The sequence below is a fragment of the Schistocerca nitens genome, chromosome 2, assembly GCF_023898315.1.
Source record: "Schistocerca nitens isolate TAMUIC-IGC-003100 chromosome 2, iqSchNite1.1, whole genome shotgun sequence".
NCBI lineage: Eukaryota > Metazoa > Arthropoda > Insecta > Orthoptera > Acrididae > Schistocerca > Schistocerca nitens.
In genome coordinates, this window is record NC_064615.1 from 317,941,631 (window position 1) to 317,960,295 (window position 18,665).

Sequence of the window (18,665 nt, forward strand, 5' to 3'; positions counted from 1 at the left end):
CCAGTTTAGGAGGGGTGAGAAGTATCTCGGGTAGGATGTCCCTCATTTCAGGGCACAACGACAAATAATCAAAGCCCTGGTGAAGGATGTGCTTCAGTTGTTCAAGTCTGGGGTGGTACCGGGAGATTAAGGGGACAATCATTTGTGGCTGGTGGGAGGATTGGGGTCGTGAGGGGAAATGGCACCAGAGGTCTGTTTGCGGACTAGGTCTGGGTAATAATGCCTGCCTGTGAAGGCCTTGGTGAGACTCTCAGCATACTGAGCAAGTAAGTTTTTGTCACTGCAGATACGCCGTCCCCATGTAGCAAGACTATAATATGGAAGGGATCTTTTGCTGTGAAAGGGATGACTGCTGTCAAAATGCTGGTACTGTTGGTGGTTGGTGGGTTTAATGTGGACAGAGGTACACATGGAGCTGTCAGAGAGGATGTCAACATCTAGGAACGTGGCACACTGAGTTGAGGAGGACCATCTGAAGTGGATGGGAGAGAAGGTGTTCAGATTGTGAAGGAATGAAGATTGGGTGTCTTGGCCCTGGGTCCAGATCATGAAGATATCATCAATGAACCAGAACTAGATTGGGGAAGGCTAGAAAGGTCTCCTCTACATGGGCCGCAGAAAGATTTGCATAAGTGGGTGCCATGTTGGTGCCCATTGCTGTGCCGCGGGTTTGTTTATACACCTTCCTTTCAAATGAGAAGTAGTGGTGGGTTAGGATAAAGTTAGTAAGCTGCATGAGGAATGAGATACTGGGTTTGGAGCCTGAAGGACGTCGGGAGAGTTAGTGTTCAGTAGCGGTAAGACCGGTAAGCCTGCTTACTAGGTTTGCTAGACAAACATTCAAACAAATCATATTAATGAGTTTTACTTCAAAAAATTAAATGACAATACTTAACTTTGACAATTACACAGTAGTGTTGCAAGCAAGGGCGACATACAAAATAAGCAATCTTCTTCAGTATAAACAATCTCAAGTCTGTGATACTTAGCGAGTACAAGCGAAGTAACTACAGTTGATGCTGCTATTTAACTGTCTGTCACCAGTTGGTTGCGGCACTTATGTCCTCTTCAGCTATTATCAACTGTCGTCCTGGAGAGGGGTCAGTCAGCATGCAATTGGCTGATGTCTTCTCACAGCCATGTCTTCTCTAACATTCCCAACTGGCATGCTGGTGCTTGACTTTACACCGTAACACGTCGCTTGCTGGGAGTTATTTCATGAGAAAAAATGAACTACTACTGGAATGATCTGATAACAGTTTGACTTTAGCATGACTGAATAAATGTTTCCACAATTTTCTTAGGCTACAACTTCCCACCTGGCTACAAAGGCCAATCTCTTATCAATGACCTGTGTGTGATTTGGCACTAATATGGTACAGTATTTTGCTGGTTGTAATGGAAATTGTAAAGAAGACAGAGTAGACCAAACACTGTTAGATTTCACTATGTGAAATATATCCATAAACAAATTTGAGTATATGTCCAATTACATTCCACTAGCCACAATACAGTGTGTGATGTTGAGTACTGCTGGCACCACTATCAGTTCCCCCCTTCCCTTTACTTTTCCAGAAAGTGCATGGGAAGAATGACTGTCAGTAAACCTTATTATGAGCTCTGATTTTCATGCCATGGTCATTTTGCAAGATGCATGTGGTAGGAGATAATATCACAGTGCTTCTCTTTTAGCATCTGCCACTGGAGTTAGTGCATGTGTATTTATGGAGATGATCAACTAACTAAATTATCCTGTGACAAAATATGCCACTCCTTATTGGATCTTCTTCTAAATTTTCTATTAATTCAACCGGTTAAGAATCCTGCACAGATGTGCAATACTCAAGAATCAGGTGAACAAGTGAATTGTAAGGCACTTCTTTTGTGAATGAATTACGTTTACTTAAGATTTTTTCCATGAAACTCAGCCTAGCATCTGGTTTTCCTGTTATTTGTTTTGTTTACTCATTCCTTAGTCATTCTTCTTTAGGTCACACTGGACAGTGACTCTGTTATTTACCAGTTGTTTATGTTTTAAACAATCTGTCAAAAATAGTGTAATTAATCAGTAATAGATCTCTCTTCCTATTTATGTGCAGTACGTTACATTTATTTACATTATGTGTCAACTGCTAGTCCTTGCATTAGTTGTCATTCCTCTGCAGGTTTTCCTACAATTGGCCACTGCTCTCCGGCATTGTAACCTTTCTATGAAAAACTTCATCATCTGTGAGTAGCCTCTTGGAGCTTCAACCTTTATCCACTAATTCATTTATATGTCTTGGAAGCACGTACAGCCCTTTAACCCTACCTTAGAATACTCAAGAAATTACCTTAGAATACTCAAGAAATTACCTTAGAATACTCAAGAAATTATCTTTGCATCTTTGGTTTTGTCCTGTTAAAAGCATCATGTGAATTTCTACCTTCTAGCAAATCCTGGATTCAGTCAAAACTCTGGTTTGATGCTTGGTAAGCTTGTATTTTGTGCACAAAACAACAATGCATAACTATCAAATGCCTTCTGGAAGTTGTGGAATGTTGCATGAACCTGGGTGCCATGAGTTTCACAAGATCTCTCTCTCTCTCTCTCTCTCTCTCTCTCTCTCTCTCTCTCTCTCTCTTTTAGGTCATAATGGATTAGCATAAAACATTTTCCGTAATACTATAACACACTGACATCAGCATTAGAGACCTATAGTTTTGTGTATCTGTCTGATGACCTTGCTTGAACATGGGAATGGCATGTGCTTTTCTACAGTTGCTTGGTACCCTTTATTGCTCCAGCAAACCACAAAAAAACTGCTGCTTGTGCGAGAGCAAGTTCGTGTACATGATCTGTGTAGTATCTCACATGTGTTTCATTCAGTCCTTTCCAGACCTTTCATTTATATTTTGTTCAGCAGTGACATACCTTTTTGCATTTATGCAGTGATTGAAAGGATGATTTGTATTATGCTCTTCAGAAGTGAAAAAATTGAGAGACTAAATTCAGCATATTGGCCTTCTCTCTGTCGTCTTCTGTTTTAGTGCCAGTATGATCACTGAGTGACAGAGTGAATGATTTCCATCTGCTCACCAACTTTACAAAAAATGAAAATCCTTATAACTTGAAGTCAGATAGGTTGACTGATTTTTACTACCATATCAATTGAATGCTTCTTGCATTACTGTCCTAATGCTCATTTTGGTTTTGTTAAGCTGCTGCTGTTACGTAAACTATGATGAAGCTCTCTTTTCTTTTATAGTAACTTTCTAAACCAAGGAGTGAACAACAGTGCAGCCTTTCCATCCCTTAAAAACTTTTTCGGAAGATACTACTCTAAGACTTATTGTACAATGCTTTTTAATTTTATTCTGTTGTGCTCTTAGATCTTCTTCCTCAGGAGTCATGTTGACTACTCAGATACTTTGCAGTTTGTTTCCAGTCACTCTTGCTGAACAAAAATATTTTGCTATCATATTTATTATTCCATGTAATATGTATAGTCATTGATGCTATAACAGCCTTATGATCAATTTTCCCTTCCACTGCATTAATGTATTCAAAAAGTTGGAGTCTGTAAGTTACTAGGAAGTCTGAAATTGCCCTCAGACATTGCTTATCTATCTCCTCAAAATAATTTTCACACAAGCTATTGGCAACAATTCCACACAACTTTGGCTTCAGTTTTAATGGCACAACTCTCTTGTTATTTAGCTGGCAAATTGAAATCACCCCATGTTGTTATAGTGTGATCAGGAAACTTACAAAGTTTTCAAAGTTATTTCTGAAGCAGTCTTCCAATGTGATTGGTGAAATTTATTTTTCTTCTATTCACTTATGGTTTCAGCTGGCTTTCTGTTCCTAACATTATGTGAGCATTAAAGGGTAGTGGTCTATTAATTGTCGGCAATTCAAACGTACAGTGAATGATAGTACCCCTTAGGGAAATGGCAGCAAGTCCTTAGGGACGCCTGGCAGCCTCATTCAACATATTGAAGAGGCTGTTCCAGCAGCCATTGAGTGAAAAGAGTGCAACCAACTGCAGATCATGGTGCACATTGGAAAAAATGATGCCTGCTGTTGGGGCTCCGAAGTCATTCTTGGCTCATTCCAGTGACTGGCAGAGAAGGTTGAGAAGACCAGCCTTGCGCATGGAGTTTCTATGAAGCTCACAATTTGTAGCATTGTCCCCAGAACTGATTGTGGCCTTTTGGTTCTGAGTTGAGTGGAAGGACTGAACCAGAGACTTCGAAAGTTCTGTGACAAGGTAGGCTGCGACTTCCTGGACTTGCGCCATAGGGTTGAGAACTGTAAGGTCTCCCTATATAGGTCAGGTGTTCACTACACATCAAAAGTCACTACTTAGGTGGCTGACTGTGTGTGGGGTGCTCAGAAGGATTTTTTAGATCAAACGACTATCCATCTAATCCAGATAACAATGGCTGTAGAAAACCAGAAGTATGTGTAAGATAGAAAGAAATGCCTCCCACAGGAGAGAATATTAAAATCGTAATAGTAAACTGCTGAAGCATTTGTAACAAAGTGCCAGAGTTTGATACACTCACAAAGAACAGTGAAGTTCATATAATACTAGGTACGGAAAGCAGGTTGAAACCTGTAATTGATAGCAGTGAGATTTTTGAGGAATATTTAACTGTATATCAAAAGGATAGGCAAATGGGAAATGGAGGTAGTGTATTTGTCGCAGTAGACAAACTCAAATCCACTCAGACGGAAATTGAAGCTGCATGTCAGATTGTTTGGCCAAGACTCAGTATCAGGGGTGGGCATAAAATGATGATTTGATCACCCACCAGATTCATCTCCTGATGTAACCGAAAACTTCAGTTCATTTGGAAGTAAGTTCCACAATCACACTGTAATCATTGGTGCAGACTTTAATTGTCCAACAATTAATTGGGAAATTCACAGTTTTGTTAGTGGTGGGCATGGCAAGACATCCTGTGAAACATTACAAAATGCTTTCTGTGAAAACTACCTAGAACAGATAGTTACGGACCCCACTCGCAGTGTATTGGATCCGATGGCAACAAATAGACCTGACCACATTGAGGATGTCCACATAGAAACTGGGATCAGTGACCACAGTGCAGTTGTGGCAACAATGATCAACAAAGTACAAAGAACAACTAAAACAAACAGATTGATATATATGTCCAGTAAACTAGATAAAAGATCAGTAACGTCTTATCTCAATGAGGAACTGGTAACTTTCAACACAGGTCAGGAGCATGTAGAGAAACTCTGGCTCAAGTTTAAAAGAATAGTTGACCACACACTGGATAGATAATGTACACAGTAGAACTGTTCGTAATGGGAGGGAATCTCCAGGGTATACAGTCACTGTAAAGAAACTTCTAAAGAAACAGAGATTGCTACGTAATAGGTGTAAAACAAAGCATAGGGCTATAGATAGAAAGATGCTGAATGAAACTCATTTGGCTGTCAAGAGAGCAGATTTTCCCCAATTTAATCCTCGTGCCACTGAGAAGATGAGTGATATAAGTATTAGTGTCGGAGGTGTTGAGAATCGTCTGAAATTGTTAAAATTGAACAAAGCTCCAGGGCACATTGGAATCCCTGTCAGATTCTATACCGATACTGAATTCACTGTTGAGTTAGTCATTGTTCTCAATATAATCTGTCGTAGGGCTCTCGAACAAAAAAAAAAATGTGCACATTTCTTGGAAAAAAGCACAGGTCACACCTGTCTACCAGAAGGGTAGTAGAAGAGATCCACAAAACTACCATCCAATATCCTTCGACATTGATTTGTTGTAGAATCTTAGAACATATTCTGAGCTCAAACATAATGAGGTATCTTGAACAGAATGACCTCCTCCATGCCAACCAGCATGGTTTTCGAAAACATCGATCATGTGAAACCCAACTCGCACTTTTCTCACATGACACACAGAAAGCTTTGGATCAAGGAACCAGGTAGAGGTAGTGTTTCTTGATTTCCAGAAAGCATTTGACTCAATATCACACTTATACTTATTGTTAAAAGTATGATCACATGGGGTATCAAGTGAAATTTGTGAGTGGATTGAGGACTTGAGGGATGACACAGCATGTTATCTTGGGTGGAGAGTCATCGTCAGACATAGAATTGACATCAGGTGTGCTGCAGGGAAGTGGATTGGGACCACTGTTCTTCATATTGTATATTAATGACCTTGCAGACTAAATCAATAGTAAAGTCAGGCTTTTTGAAGATGATGCAGTTATCTATAATGAAGTACTATCTGAGAGAAGGTGCATAAATAGTCAGTCAGATCTTGATAAGATTTCAACATAGTGCAGAGATTGGCAACTAACTTTAAATGTTCAGAAATGTACACGTCACAAAATAAAAAAACGTAGTATCCTATGATTATAATATCAATGAGACATTGTAGGAATCAGCCAACTCATACAAATACCTGGCTGTAACACTTTATAGGGATATAAAATGGAATGATCACATAGGTTCAGTCATGGGTAAAGCAGGCGGTAGACATTGGTTTATTGGTAGAATACTGGAGAAGTGCAATCAGTCTACTAAAGAGATTGCTTGCAAATCGCTCATGCGACCAATCCTAGAATAGTCCTCAAGTGTGTGGGACCTGTACCAAATAGTACCAACAGGGATATTAAATGTATACAGAGAAGGGCAGCACGAATGTCACGGGTTTTATTAATCCATGAGAGAGTGTCACAGAGATACTGAAGGAACTGAAGTGACAGACTCTTGAAGACAGACATAAACAATCCTGTGAAAGTCTATTAACAAAGTTCCAAGAACTGGCTTTAAGTGATTACTCTAGGCATATACTGGAACTCCCTATGCCTCACTCACACAGGGATCATGAGAATAAGATCAGAATAATTACTGTTGCACAGGGGCATTTAAACAATCATTCTTCCTACGTTCCATATGTGAATGAAGAAACCCTAATAACTGGTACAATGGGATGTATGCTCTGTCAAGCACCTCACAGTGGTTTGCAGAGTGTAGACACAGATGTAGTTGTAGATACCGTTAAAAAGTAATACTAATGCTGAGATTATTGATGCTCTTGACATTAACTAATACTACTACAATATTTTGTCCTTCTGAACTGCAAGGATGAAAGGTTTCCTGTGAGAGGAAGTGGCTGATCTTTCTCTGATTGTGATATTGACCCTATGGATGGGTTCTAACGTAAAAACATGTGGATGCCACAAGTACTCTTCTACCCAAGTAGCCACTTCATTTCTGTAGCGATACTTTGATCCATGGAGAGGAGGCCCCTACAAATCTCCACCTAATAACAAAGTCAGAGAAATTCACATATGAGATCGATGGAGAATTGCCTGGGTCTCTGCTTTAGGTCTTTAGCTTAGGCCTAAACTAGAGAACTGGAATGGAACTGCTTTTGGGAACAGCACTCCGAACAGTCAACCACACTTACTCCATCCATGTGAAAATGTGGATAGCTGCAGAACACAGGGAACAAGTGTAATTTATGCCAATATGAGCTACAGTCTGCAGCCAGTTGCTCACAGTGCATTCAGTAGCCACCAGCAGTCTCCTCCTCAGCTCAGATGAGGTTTCCCAGTAAGCTTACTGAGTACCCAGTGACCTTCTTCCCCAACCTTCATTATATTTCCTTGAATGAGCTGAATTACGTACCTAATACTGAAGTCCCATCCTTTGTTCCTGTCCATACTTAGTAGGATAATTGGCCACTGGCCAAATAGACAGAGCGTCCCATGCTGGCTGAGGCATATTATTGACCATGAGCACCACCTCATACCTGTTGCAAAGGTATAAGTGGACAACTTGTAGCCAATTCCCACATTTGCCTTCCACTTAGAGATACTTGAACTGAAAGCTGACTGCAACACAGCCTCAAGTGAGGACACCCTGGTCAAATGTTTCACATCAAAAGATGCTTGGGGTTCCAACAGCATCATAACTCTCACAGTTTTTGCCACAAGTAATTCTACTGGAAACTGGCCAATGAAGCTTCCAGGTTTTTCCAAACAGCAGCCAGTTCATCTTGTGTCCATACACAGCAAATACGGGCCCTGTCCATTTCCTACTATAACCTGTGTAAGATCATAAAAAATGCTAATTTAAAAAAACTAATTGAGAAATTGTGAGGAAGACCACAGCAAGAGATCAAATTATCCAACTTAGGTGCCACAGATGGCATAAATCTACACGACTAAAATTGTGATACACACAAAATATAAACAAAAGTAATGAAAAATAGCTATAAAATCTTCACTACAGAGTCAGCTCACATGATGATAAAAGGGGCAAAATAGGTGAACTCGTATAATAAAATTAATTAAAACTACTAAAAACAGATAAATAAGCAATTACTTTCCATTTCTTTGGAGAAGCAGTGTATCAAAATACTAAATTACATTACACTATGTGATCAAAAGTATCCAGACACCACCAAAAAATATGTTTTTCATATTATGTGCATTGTGCTGCCACCTCATGCCAGGTACTCTTTATCAGTAGTCATTAGACATCACAAGAGAGCAGAATGGAGCACTCCACAGAACTCATGGACTTCGAACATGGTCAGGTGTCACTTGTGTCATATGTCTGTACGTGAGATTTCCACACTCCTAAATATCCCTAGTCCACAGTTTCTGATGTGATAGTGAAGTGGAAATGTGAAGGGACATGTACAGCACAAAAGCGTACTGGCCGACCTTGTCTTGTTGACTGACAGAGACCGCTGACAGTTGAAGAGGGTCGTAATGTGTAATAGGCAGACGTCTATCCAGACAATCACACAGGAATTCCAAAATGCATCAGGATCCACTGCAAGTACTATGACAGTTAGGTGGGAGGTGAGAAAACTTGGATTTCATGGTCGAGCAGCTGCTCATAAACCACACATCACGCTGGTAAATACCAAATGACACCTCGCTTTGTGTAAGGAGTGTAAACATTGGATGATTGAACAGTGGAAAAATGTTGTGTGGAGTGATGAATCACAGTACACAATGTGGCGATCTGATGGCAGAGTGTGGGTATGGCAGATGCCTGGTGAACATCATCTGCCAGCATGTTTAGTGCCAACAGTAAAATTTGGAGGTGATGGTGTGGTCGTGTTTTTCATGGAGGAAGTTTGCACTCCTTGTTGTTTTGCATGGCATTATCACAGACCTACATTGATGTTTTAGCACCTTCTTGCTTCCCACTGTTGAAGAGCAATTCAGGGATGGCGATTGCATCTTTCAACACGATCAAGCACCTGTTCAAAATTCATGGCCTGTGACAGAGTGGTTACACGACAATGACATCCCTGTAGTGGACTGGCCTGTACAAATTCCTGACCTGAACCCTGTAGAACACCTTGGGTATGTTGTGGAACGCCAACTTCATGCCAGGCCTCACAGACCAACATCGATACCTCTCATCAGTGCAGCACTCCATGAAGAATGGGCTGCCATTCCCCAAGAAACCTTCCAGCACCTGATTGAAAGTATGCATGTGAGAGTGGAAGCTGTCATCAAGGCTAAGAGTGGGCCGACACCAGATTGAATTCCAGCATTACTGCTGGAGGGTGCCACAAACTTGTAAGTCATTTTCAGCCAGGTGTCTGGATACTTTTGATCACATGGTGTATGTATATGAACTAAGTGCTGCAGCTGCTTGAGGATCATCTCTGGATGGTGATTGGATCTTTATACAGCAGCATGAGAATGCCTCGATGTTGTTTTCAAAACAAACAGTTTGAGAAATCATGATTGTAGCAGACTATATAAAAGTCTTTATACAAAAGTGACCACCAGTTGAAATTAGTTTTAAATTGCTTATTTTGTGTTAGGCCTGAACCTTGTACACAAGGTACTTCTTCTTCAAGCATTCTGTTTTACTTGCAGTTTACAGAAAATTTGTTAAATCTTGTCTGAACTTAATACAACCTTCACTTATAACACTTTAATTTTCTCAGAGTTGTGAAACCAAATTCTCATGTTTCATCATATTGCTTGACTTAACTGTCATTATTATGTTATTAAAATTTTAAGTTTTGTATTGGTTGCAGATGACAGGTGGTGCTGGAAAAGAGGAGAACAGTAATGCAAGCCAGCAACAGCTTTCCCGGCAGATGTCAGTGGACCCTTCTCGTCTCTCTTTTCCCACTACTGCTTCAGGGCCTGTGTCATCTGATGATAATCGAAAACTGACAGACACTCATGAGCCAGAACCTGCCAAACTTGATCAGTTGTTATTCGGTGAGTTTCCAGTTGATGCAATTCTAATAATTTGCTTAGAGAGTTTGTAATTAAAGGTGCAGGTCACACCATAATATAAAAATATAGACAAAGGATATACAGTTGGAATTCTCTGCGTATTCTATTATGCAGGGATACAACATACTTAGGTAAGCTTTTTCATTGTATCACATGTATCAGTATTATTTGATGGTTTTCACTGCACTCACTACTATGTCTGGTCATCAGGGTGTAGATTTTCTGTGATTTCCCTGAATTGTTCCAGCCAAATGCCTGGGATTGTCCCTTTGAAAGGGCCAGACCAATTTGCATCCCTATTCTTGAAGAAGTTCAAGTTTATGAGTCCATCTCTAATGACCTTAATCTTGCTGGACATTAAAACTTAATCTTACATCTTACTTTCCTTCCTTCCTTTCTTTTTGATAGTTCTGTAGAATCACTGATTGACACCACCAACCTGTTTCTATTCTTATTTTGCTGGTGTCCATAACTGCCAAGAATACAGTAAGAAACCATGATACACAACTTGCAAATCCAAACTGTAACTTGTAATGGTTACGCTCTACATTATTTTACAATGTAAGTTCATACCATTGTTCTTTATTACAATTTTATCCATTATGGGCAACACTGCGAGTAATGTATTGATATAATGGAAAAACATTTAATTCTTCTACAGCAACGACGTCTTTATTTCATCCACTACAATATCTTGCGTAATGTGACAACTATAGTGATAGCTTATAGTACTTCATGTTACAGCACGATTATTTGACTTCAGTTTTTGTTGCTTAAAAAAATAATAATAAAATTGTCTTGGATGTACTAACCAGATTAAAAAAAAAAAAAAAAAAAAAAAAAAAAATTACATTGATTGTGGGTGCAGTGAATGTAAACACTGCACCCCAACTACAGATGGCAAAGTTTAACAAATAAAGTTTGTTATTCTTAGTATCACACAAAATTTCTTAGGATCATCATTAACAGTATGTAATTAAGAGGACTGAAATTTAGCTTGAGCCCCCAATAACATGACTGGCAATGACAATACATAAATAAAATGAATGGAAAACAAAGACAGTGTTCACAACTAAAATTAATTTAAGTCAAATTCAACACCAACATAAAGAAACTGTAATCTGATCAACTCACAATGCAGTGATTTCAACTGCTGATCAATGAAGAAGTCAAATTCCACAGTGGCAAACTGAGTTCAAAACTGAACTTGGTGCAAATAGCTCAAAGTTCAAATGACCTTCAATTGCAAAAATATGTGTTCTACTGAACAATGGGTAGAAATAAAACTGAATTGTGATCTCTGCAGAATACCTCTCAGCCCTCCCCCCCCCCCCTTTCCCCTCTAAACTAATGCGAAATATTCCAAACTGTCTCAACCAACAATGCAAAATTGTTTATCACCAGAAGGTGTGTAACCAGTTCTCCACTGAGAGAATCATAGAGCTTGCCTCTTCCATTCTGTCCCAAACAGCGTGAAATAATAAGGTGGCTGCTATCCTCTTAAGCCCTCGGCACACCCCTTCCTGGAAAATCCGAGCCTCTACATCACTTAATGACTTCATGTTATCACCAGCTTCTCACAACATTTGCAAATGCAATTAAAAATCTGAATGTGCCATTATATGAGTACTAAAAATCTAAACAAATGTGCTAGGGAAGCTCTGGTAGAATGTACACTGAAGAGACAAAGAAACTGGCACACGTGCCTAATATCCTGTAGGGCTCCCACGAGCTCACAAAAGTGCCACAACACAATGTGGCAAGGACTCGATTAATGTCTGAAGTAGTGCTGGAGAGGACTGACACCATGAATCCTGCAGGGCTGTCTGTAAATCTGTATGAGTATGAGGGGATGGAGGTCTCTTCAGAACAGCACATTGCAAGGCATTCCAGATATGCTCAATAATGTTCATGTCTGGGGAGTTTGGTGGCCAGCAGAAATGTTCAAACTGCGAAGAGTGTTCCTGGTGCCACTCTGTAGCAATTCTGGACATGTGGGGTTGTCGCATTATACTGCTTTAATTGCCCAAGTCTGTCAGAATGCACAAAGGACATGAATAGATGCAGTTGATTAGACAGGATGCTTACGTACGTGTCAGCTGTCAGAGTTGTATCTAGATGTATCAGGGGTCCCATATCACTCCAACTGCACACGCCCCACACCATTACAGAGCCTTCACCAGCTTGAACAGTCCCCTGCTAGCATGCAGGATCCACGGATTCATGAGGTTGTCTCCATACCAGTGCATGTCCACCTGTTTGATATAATTTGAAACAAGACTCGTCCGATCAGGCAATATGTTTCCAAGCATCAACAGTCCAATGTCGGTGTTGACGGGCCCGGTCAAGGTGTAAAGCTTTGTGTCGTGCAGTCATTAAAGGTAGACGAATGGGCCTTCGGCTCCTAAAGCCCACTGTTGGTGTTTCATTGAATGGTTTGCACGCTGACACTTGTTGATGGCCCAGCACTGAAATCTGCAGCAATTTGAGGAAAGGTTGTACTTCTGTCACATTGAACGATTCTCTTTAGTCGTCATTGGACCCATTCTTGCAGGACCTTTTTCCAGCCGCAGCAGTGTCAGAGATTTGATGTTTTACCAAATTCCAGATATTGATGGTACACTTGTGAAATGGTCGTACCAGAAAATCCCCACTTCATTGCTATCTTGGAGATGCTGTATCCCATCGGTCGTGTGTCGACTATAACAACACATTCAGTCACATTTAAATCCTGGCAACCTGCCACTGTAGCAGCAGTAACTGATCTATACTGTGTTCCTCATAAGAGTAAACCTGATGTAAACAAACACAAACATGATGATTAGTCAGCAGCCGTAGCTCTCGTACTCTGGTGGTGTTCTGCTCTTGGAAGGAGGTCCAACTTATGTTTTAGATATTTTATTGCTATGTCACTGTAAATGAAACTTTAAGACAATCTGATGTATTAATAGCCATCAATGTTTTTCTTACTCAGACTTTAGCTACGTAATTTTTGTTTCAAACATCTTGTACAGTCACAGTCTCTGTAAGCACAACTTGTGCTCTGATTGTCTCACAGTTCATGTGTACTCATGTTTGTAGTGGTTCATTAATGAGTTACCGCTTCGTAGCCGTGTCCAGTCAATCAAAATAGCTCTGAACTCCGTGCCTTGACTAATTACAGTGTAGACATGTATGGTACCTCTTTCTTACAGGAATTTGACTGCTTTTTCTATTGTCATGATTTAATGAAATGTAGCTCTAATCAGTTTTTAATTACAGACAAAGCTATGCAAGTTTATAATCAATTAATTAAAAATTGCAATTAAAATCTTACATACTAAATGTTGTATGCAGTGTGTAATCGAGTCTACAAACACATACTGTCTTGCTGTTAGTGTAGCTATTTTGGATTAAATGATATGCTGATTTTAATCAAAGACCAGTTAAAATGTCTTTCAAAGGTTAATTAATAATGGTTATGAAACAGATGAATAGCTCAGTAAATGCACATTGATGAGTATCATATATTTACAGCTCAATCTTCTTTATGTAATAAAAGTTGTAAAAGTTAGTAATCATTTTCTGGATTCCAGTTAGTCAAATCTGCTCAACGCTATACTTCCCACGCATATCATCTCTGCATATCAACAGAATTATCTGTAGTTTTTCTTTAACATGACGGATCATGCTTTCCTGTATCTATAATAGTCTGTGGGTGCCTCCGGGTGGAGATGTCATGTCATGTCTAGTGTGTCCAAATCTGAAAGGAGCACATGCGGTCCCCTGACCTTGCTGCTCTGCCCATCCGTGCCACTTGTGCGTACATCCACGCCCACCAGGCATCCATCAGAGGCATGCTGACCTGGCTCTCACGGTGCAGAGTGCGTTATTCAGATGCAGTGTCTGACCAGAATTGATCACCAATATTTAGATATGACACTTCATGTTGCAATCGGCGTGTGAGGTGAGCATGAAGTTATGTCGCATCTTGTAGTTGCATGAGGAGCAGTCAGTACATTTGCTGCATTCTGAATCTGTGTATTTACTATAATCTGAACCCAAAGATTACCTATGCTTCTCACTGTACATCATTCACCAATATTTTTTGTTAATGGTAATTATTGTGTAGTTTACTGTTTGTATGTTTTCATCACCAAGTTACCTATAGGTTCATAGGTTTTTATGAACCGCAGCTTCTTCATTCTGCAGTACTGAATCAGTTGATACATGTGTAAGTAGATTTCATGTTGGAAGTGTGTACACATTTGTGGTGCTTATTAGTTAATGGGTTTGGTCTTGAGATTAAGAACTTGTTTCTGTAACTCTAAAACATGATTTTGTGCACATTTAATACAAACACAGCAACCAGAAGCATAACCTGCTTCTATCAGTTGTTCTGCAGTTATTTATCTGTCAATGTAGTTGTTGTGGTCATCAACCAAAGACTTGTCGAATGCAGTTTTCCACACTACTCTATTTAGTACCTCCTCATTATGTATGTGATTCACTCTTCTACTTGTCAACAGACTCATACTGCTCCAAATTTCAGAAGCTTCTATTCTTTTCTTTTCTAAATTGCTTATTGTCTACTTCCATACAAGGCTACACCCCAAACAAATGTCTTCAGAACCACTTTTGTAGCCATTTCCAGTCTACATTTTATTTATTCTGTACTTTAGCCATCATCAGTTATTTTCCTGTTCACAGAGCAGAACTCATCTGCTGCTTTTAGTGTCTCATTTCGTAATCTGATTCCCTTAGTATTGCCTGATTCCGTTATCCTTATTTTGCTTTTGTTGATGTTCATCTCATATGCTTTAAAGACACTGTCCATTCCATTAAACTGCTCTTTCAAGTCTGTTGCTGTCTCTGACAAAATTACATCATCATTGGCAAACCACAAAGATTTTATTTCTCCTCCCTGAACTTTAATTCCTTCAGATTGAATAACATTAGGAATAGGCTAAATCCTGTCTCACTCCCATCTCAACCATTGTTTTCCTTTCATACCCTTTGACTCTTACAGCTGCTGTCAGGTGTTGTATAAGTAGTGTACCCTTCAGTCCCGGTATTTTATCCCTGCTATCATCAGAATTTTAGATCGTATTCCAGTCAACATTGTCAAAAGCTTTCTCTAAGTCTACAAACGCTATAAACGTAGGTAAGCGTATGTTTAAACCTGTCTTGTAAGATGAGTTGTAGGATCAGTATTACCTCGTGTGTTCCTATATTTCTCTGGAACCCAAACTGATCTTTCTCTATGCAGGCTTCTACCTTTTTTTTCCATTCTTCTGCAAACCACAAAGATTTCATAATTCATGCCAGTATTTTGAATCTATGGCTTATGAACTGATAGTTCAGAAATATTCACATCTTTCAGCACATTGTTTCTAGGAAATTGGAATTATCACATTCTTCTTGAAGTCTTGTGGGATTTCCACTGTCTCAAACATCTCATATACCTGCTGTGCCAAGGAAATCAGTAGTTCAGGGAGAATGTCATCTACTCCAAGGGCCTGATTTTGACGTGGGTCGTTGTGCTCTGTCATATTCTTCTTGTGGTATGTATGTCCCATCTCACCTTCATCTACTTCCTCTTTGCATTCTATAATATTGCCTTAGGTTCATTTCCCTTGTGTAGCCCCTCTATTCATTCTGCCTTTAAGCTTAACCTTCCTTGCTTCGTGCTGATTTTCCACCTGAGCTCTTGATATTCATAAAGCTGCTGCTGCTTCTCTTTCCTCCAAAGACCTCATTACTTTTCCTATAGGTGGAATCTACCTTTTCCCTAATTATACATACTCCTATAGACTTGCATTTGTCCTACAACCATTCCTGCTTAGCCATGTTGCACTTTGTTAGTCTCATTTTTTGGACACCTGTAGCACTCTTGTGTCTGCTTCATTTGCCACATTTTTGTATTTTCTCGTTTTATCAAATAAATTTGTATATCGTGTAATGTCCAGTAATTTCTACTAGGCCTTGTCTTTTTAATTATTTCATCCTCTTCAGTCAATTTTTGCCTAATGCTCTCTTTGAGACTCTCAGCAACCTCTGGTTCTTTCATATTATCCATTTCCCATATCCTTAATTTCCCATCTTTTTTCAGTTTCTTCAGTTTTAATCTGTGATTCATAAGCAATGAATTAAAGTCAGTGTCCACATCAATACGGAGTGATATTTAAATTGAAAAAAATGCCCTTTCTAACAAGCCATTGTACTTTTTCACAAGGGCTGACACTGTGTCAGTATATAAGGAAATTTCTCCAATTCTTGGAGATGACAGTTCGCACTGTAGTACCACACTTAGATGCTGCAGAGAATAAAATATTCCTTAAAACACTGACATACAGTGTTGGTGGCTGAGCATTTCCCTCACCTCTAATGCTGTTGCAGGGATTGTAATCTACACCTTCAAACCAAAACCAAATTAGAAAGAAGAAAAAAGACAAGAAGTTGAAAAGTCTTCTTTCTCCCCATATAAAGATAGATAAAGCTAATAAAAACTTAAGTTATTGCTAATGATGATAATAATAATATTATAATAATAATAATAATAATAATAATAATAATTTCATGAGGCTTGATTGTCAGATATAAGTATTTAAATTAAGGTAATATAGTCACAGAGTGATTAATAGTTCAATGGAACTCGGCAGATAAAAGGTTTTCACATATCTGTCTGTATCAGAAATTCATTAATTATACAAAAGAACATTAAAATTAGGAATTTAGGATGGAATGTAAATAATATTGTCATAAAAGCATTGAGACGGCTACTGAGCAGTGCCAATAAATGCACTATTCGAGGTCGACTCATTCCTTCCTGGCCAAGTGCCCAACTGTAACTAATTTGCATCACAACAGTAACTGGTCTCATGCATATTGTCAACAAGCAAAGATTAACTTGTACTGGTAGCCACAGCTACAACAAGTTCAACAGAGAACTTCATCGATAACTATATATGTATATCTAAATTATTGATAGACGGCAAATACATTGCCATGTGAGAACACTGTATCCTCACAGACTGATTGTCCACCTGGAGCTCAGTTTTAAACTCCTTCATGACTGGAAAAAAGCATTTTTAAATTTACTTCTTACTAATGTCTGTTTTTATAACATTTGAGCAGCCTATGTTTTAACACTTCCGGTAGTGTGTACAGAATTGCCAGCATTGCAGTCTTGACTGATCACTAGTTTTGTAATGAGAAATGTATACTCATATACAACCTTTCATCTCTTGTTTTGCAGCTTGGTTGGAAAACTACCATTAGGGACCCAACCACAATTGTTTGAAGCTTGTTATACGTGGAAATTTGATTCTTTAAACATCTGATTACCTTACAAATCAGTTAATGGGTTATGTAGTTGATATTAAGCATATAAAATAGTAGTAGTTTAGAAAGTATTTGAAATTGTGTTTAAAGCTTGTTGGAACACTGGATGAGTAATTTGTGCCCCATTTGAAGCAAAAGCTAGTTTTTCATACATGTCAATGTTCATGGTATCATAGCTCCTGAACCATGTTTTGTACAATGATATTATTTTGCAGGTACATTTGGTGGTGTACATGGATACTGTCTGCAAAATTTATTGCAAATTGAGTTAGTAGTAAAGAAGTAATAAATTAAAATGTAACATCTGATATTGCAATTTATTGCATGTACAACAAAAATATAGTAAGTGATAAACTTTTTTTTTTCTTTTCGTAAGTTTGAGGGGGAAGGGGGTTAGCAAAAAAAAAAGTTTTGTATAACTTGAAATCACGTGTCAAGTTTGTTGACACTGGCTAAGTGCTGTCATTCTTAAATACCGGATGAATATAGCCGGGGAAATTTATGCACTGAGAGTCAGGCTGCCTCAAGATGTATATACTGTTTCTAACTGTAGTACTTGACTTACTGTGCTAAACCATTGACATAAGATTATAGCTCTCAATAAGAAGATTGAGACCGCATTTTAAATTTGTTTGGTAACTGTATGAAATATTGAAAGTAAAATTTTTGTTGCCCCAGGAAGGCATTAGATAGGCAATCTGCAACTGGAATTACGTGACAGTAATATACACCTTAAACTTGACAGAGAATCTTACAGAAAAATAAATCATTGTAACACTGGCCTTGCTTTTTGGTTGTGAAATTGGCTGATGTAGTAGACACCAGTGTAAATGTAATTTTCAAGTATGTAGATGGAATCAGGGAGACACAGTACTGAAATGAAATAAAGCAGCTTTTACAAATCTATCCAAATGCTGCATGTAATGTTTTGTAAACAGTAATTGGGTGTGCAATTTTGCATAGCAATAAGAAAGGTGCCACTTTTAAGATATTAACTTTTACATTCCAATAAATAAAAATATTTCTTTGACAGGGATCTTATCTCACATTATTATAGAGAAAGCACATTAATTTCTTTGAATCT

At 38.8% G+C, this 18,665-nt stretch overlaps 1 protein-coding gene across 2 annotated transcripts in view; it reads left to right on the top strand.

Annotated features, from left to right (window-relative positions):
• The window catches only part of LOC126236094 (tuberin), a 315,500-nt gene that overhangs the window by 195,030 nt on the left and 101,805 nt on the right, over positions 1–18,665 (top strand). For both annotated transcript variants that reach the window (XM_049945162.1, XM_049945163.1), the window contains exon 19: positions 10,051–10,240. In XM_049945162.1, coding sequence (XP_049801119.1) covers positions 10,051–10,240 — 190 coding nt within the window. The remainder of the gene's footprint in view (positions 1–10,050; positions 10,241–18,665) is intronic.